At 41.1% G+C, this 3,566-nt stretch overlaps 1 protein-coding gene across 2 annotated transcripts; it reads right to left on the bottom strand.

The window, feature by feature from the left end:
• Positions 1 to 1,066: 1,066 nt before the first annotated feature.
• On the bottom strand, positions 1,067 to 3,172 carry LOC115741334 (serine/threonine-protein kinase/endoribonuclease IRE1a-like). Of its 2 annotated transcripts, none has more exons than XM_030675212.2 (5): positions 2,608 to 3,172; positions 2,093 to 2,224; positions 1,722 to 1,961; positions 1,430 to 1,559; positions 1,067 to 1,339 (listed from the first exon to the last, which is right to left on the bottom strand). In XM_030675212.2, exons 1-5 carry the CDS (start codon positions 3,072 to 3,074, stop codon positions 1,238 to 1,240), a joined length of 1,071 nt encoding a protein of 356 aa, XP_030531072.1. In that variant the 5' UTR covers positions 3,075 to 3,172; the 3' UTR covers positions 1,067 to 1,237. The 2 variants fall into 2 exon arrangements, with proteins under 2 accessions (XP_030531072.1, XP_048139322.1); XM_048283365.1 differs by having other exon boundaries at positions 1,722 to 1,965; positions 2,097 to 2,224.
• Between the last annotated feature and the right edge of the window lie 394 nt (positions 3,173 to 3,566).

Raw genomic sequence — 3,566 nt, 5'->3', positions numbered from 1 at the left:
TGTGGTTTATACTGCAATTTATGATCTACTTTGGCAGGTCAACGAGATGCGCGGAGCATTCAGAGACCTCTTTGAAATGCCAAGGCAGGGGTCAGCCACGCTAATCTTGAGCTGAAAATTATTTTAACATAGCTTCGATTCGTTTTCATTTACTGGAGACCTTGTTTATATGTTTCAGTCAATCAGGACTCTTAAGACCCTAAAGCAAGGGCAATTGGATTCACCATACATTCCAGCATCCCATGTCCCATCTACGTACATTGACGCTAGTCTTGTTCTTTCTCGCTATCTTGCGGCTTTGGAAGTAATGAGAGACTTGATTGGAACCCCAAAAATCCATTATGTTCAAAATCGATTAAAGCGGGTAGTAAACACAATATAAGTCATCTATGCATGTTTTAATGCTTTCTACTTCAATACAGTTGTGGCTCTTGCTCCTCAAGATCCTTCCAACATTGACATCTAGTTGGCCCTAATATATCAGGGGCTTTCGAGGTGATGGAAATAGTCTTTGAATCTTCCTCTTTTGGTCACCCTGCACTCTAATGCAGAGTCTCTAATTATGCAATGATGGAAGATATTGCGCTGAAATTGAAGGACCCCATAAATTTTAACATACGCCTAAATTTCCCATTAACGCATATAAATTTTAACATACAGCATTGTTTCCAACCGAACTTATCGTCCATCCCTTTAGAATACAAAAGTTAATGTTGCCTCAAATGATTTTTACAAGAGCTACCTCCTCTCAAGCTTCCCTTGGGGAACTCGGAACAGTTTACTACCTACTATTTAAGCCTACGGCATGCTGGCCGCTACATCCACGGGACCAAATTAATTCTAACGCAAAGCGAACACAATCAGCTAGTCTCCGGCTCGTAAACTACACAGCAAATATTGACCAATTTTTCATAATGCTGGTTTGGTTGCAAGCTTTTTGCACTAATATTTACGAAAACTGATGTCCTACCACACAATCCTAACTTTCAAACAAACCATGAATATAATCAGTGCCTAGATAGAAGGATCAAACCAAGGTGCACAAGCAATATCACTGCAAACAGGCTTCTACCAAGATCAGATTCAGGTCGATAAGCTGAAATAAATACCGTTACATGCCAATGCTGTTGCTAAAAGGGAACGACCAAATATCCGGCTGTATAACTTGGCCATGCGCAATTGACGCCTAATTTCTTCCTCAAGATCCTTCCAACACTGATCCCAAAGGGTGAAAACATCACTTAAAAAGTTTCAAGTGCTTCCTAAGGACATCTTTTTTGCAGAATCGAGACACCACCTTACAGGACTCCATCAAGAGTGCAGGAAATCGTCCAATCTCCTACCATAAACATCAAAGCATGAAGCCTTGTATGCATGCGGCTACGGATATTATCACAATCCTAGAGATAGAGAGAAAGAATGAGAGTACCTTAGCTAGTTTTGGAGCATCCATGGAGTGTGCTATCGCAACTGCTCTATCCCTGAAGCCACTAAAAAAGGACAGTCTTGTCTCTGAATTCATGAGAAATGGATGCTGAAGCACCTCTGATGCCTTTGGCCTGCTAGTTACTAAAAGCAATTAACTATTGACCAGAATGCTCAAATAAATCAATTACATGAACAAGGCCGAGATGGACCGACTTCTGGAGTTCAAAAGCATCAATTGGTGCCATCTCTTTAACAATTCAAATTCGATTAGCTCAATGACAGAGAACTCTCACCTCAATATAGGATCCGGGTTTAGTAAATCCGATATCAAATCATGAGCCTCCGGTATGGAGGACACCGAGGACAGATCCATGGCATTGTTTAAGATATTGGATTCACGAAGTCTTCCAAATGGATGTTTTCCACCAGTGACACAAAAGAAAAGGACACAACCAAAACTAAACATATCAATTGCGGGAGTTGGAAAACAACCAGGAAGAAGCACCTCCCGTGCTTGCCATCCTGGGGTTCCACTATCTGCAAGATAGACATCAAAGATCATCAACAACAAAAAAGCCGTCACGACTAGGACAATATACATATGGATGTGATAGATTCCCCAGTCAATGAAGGGAAACAATGGCATTAAATCTTTCATGAGCACTTACTGGTGTAAGATCCCATATCAGATAGCTTAGCAACTAACGGTTTCCCAGTAATCAAGATATTTTGAGGCTTTATGTCCTGATGGAGTATTTCCAACCCATGCAAATAGCCGAGTCCTGATACCACCTCCCTGTATAGTGTAGACAGTATGAATTAAACAAAGAATGCAACCAAATAGTATCCTGGCCACTCAAAATCATTGGAAACAAAATTAGATGGTCCGTATCAATCACATCATCATGTACTTTATTGGTGTATAGGGATTCTGTAGCATTCACAAATCTCTATCAAAAGGAGAGAAGGTATACCAATTCTACCAAAATGGGAAAACCAAACACTACATGATAGATAATGACTAATTGATTTACATGGGAAGACAGCTACAAACACAAAATTTAGCAAGCAAATAAAGGGTTCAAGAAGGTAGTGATCTCGATGAGATCCTTCTGAATCATGAAGGCATATGAAAGCAAGCTCACTACAAATACAAATCCATGACAGCTAGACTAATACCTCATCAGTTTCAGCAACAAGGGTGAGGGACGGCCACCAACCATCCACAACTTAACATCTTGCATCGTATCCCTAACATATCTCAACTTGCTCTTATACATAACCATTGATGGTGAATCATCAGGGGAGACAGATAAATCTGAAGAATCTGAAGGGGCTGAAAGTGCTAGAATCAAATCATACAAGCTGCAAGTACAGCGCTCTAGAGGAAAATACATGAAATCCTCGTCATACTCAGCTGCCCAATACCGAACAATATTTGGATGAATCAACTGAGGACACCAATAGGCAAGATTAAACTGATCATGTACGACTCGTTTGACCGCAACAGGTGTGCCATCATCGTACAAGCCCTCGAACACTCTGGACCCACCACTTCCCATACCGATTACTGTATTTGATACGAAGATCTTACCAATCCTAGTCCCTCCAATGCTTTGATCAGGAAGATAAAATCCCTCAGCCATATCGCTTTCTGAGTCTGACGAGTAGGTCGCCACGTGGAGAGGGAGAGAGGGAGAGGGCGAGGGCGGTGCTTACGTTAGGGTTTATGGCATAGGTCGAGGGAGGTTTATCCAAAACTAACGAGATAATTTCGATTTCTTTCCTTTTATCTCTCGGAATTATGTTTCAGCGTATTGGCGACATCTTAACTTGATTTTCTCGTATGTTGTCGCTCATCCAACCCAGGTAATTCTTGTTACCCTAATCTCTGGCATGAACATGCTCTGAAGCTTCACGTTTCCATCATCTCCTCCGTGCCGTATGTGTTTGATCTCGCTTTGTTAGACTTGCTATAGGATATTTCGAGGTATTTTTCCGTCTCAAAAAATGCTGCAAAGAATTTGTCCTTAAAAATTTCGGGATAGGAATTGACTTTTATGCATTAGCGTTCTTCTGCAGTTAACTGGGATGGATTAAGGGTATGGTATTAATCTTCTTCGATGTTCCAGGTGTCT

Source organism: Rhodamnia argentea, chromosome 8, assembly GCF_020921035.1.
Source record: "Rhodamnia argentea isolate NSW1041297 chromosome 8, ASM2092103v1, whole genome shotgun sequence".
In the NCBI taxonomy this organism is placed as follows: domain Eukaryota; kingdom Viridiplantae; phylum Streptophyta; class Magnoliopsida; order Myrtales; family Myrtaceae; genus Rhodamnia; species Rhodamnia argentea.
The sequence above is the reverse complement of the archived record's forward strand: the minus strand, read 5'-3'. Positions and strand labels throughout refer to the sequence as shown.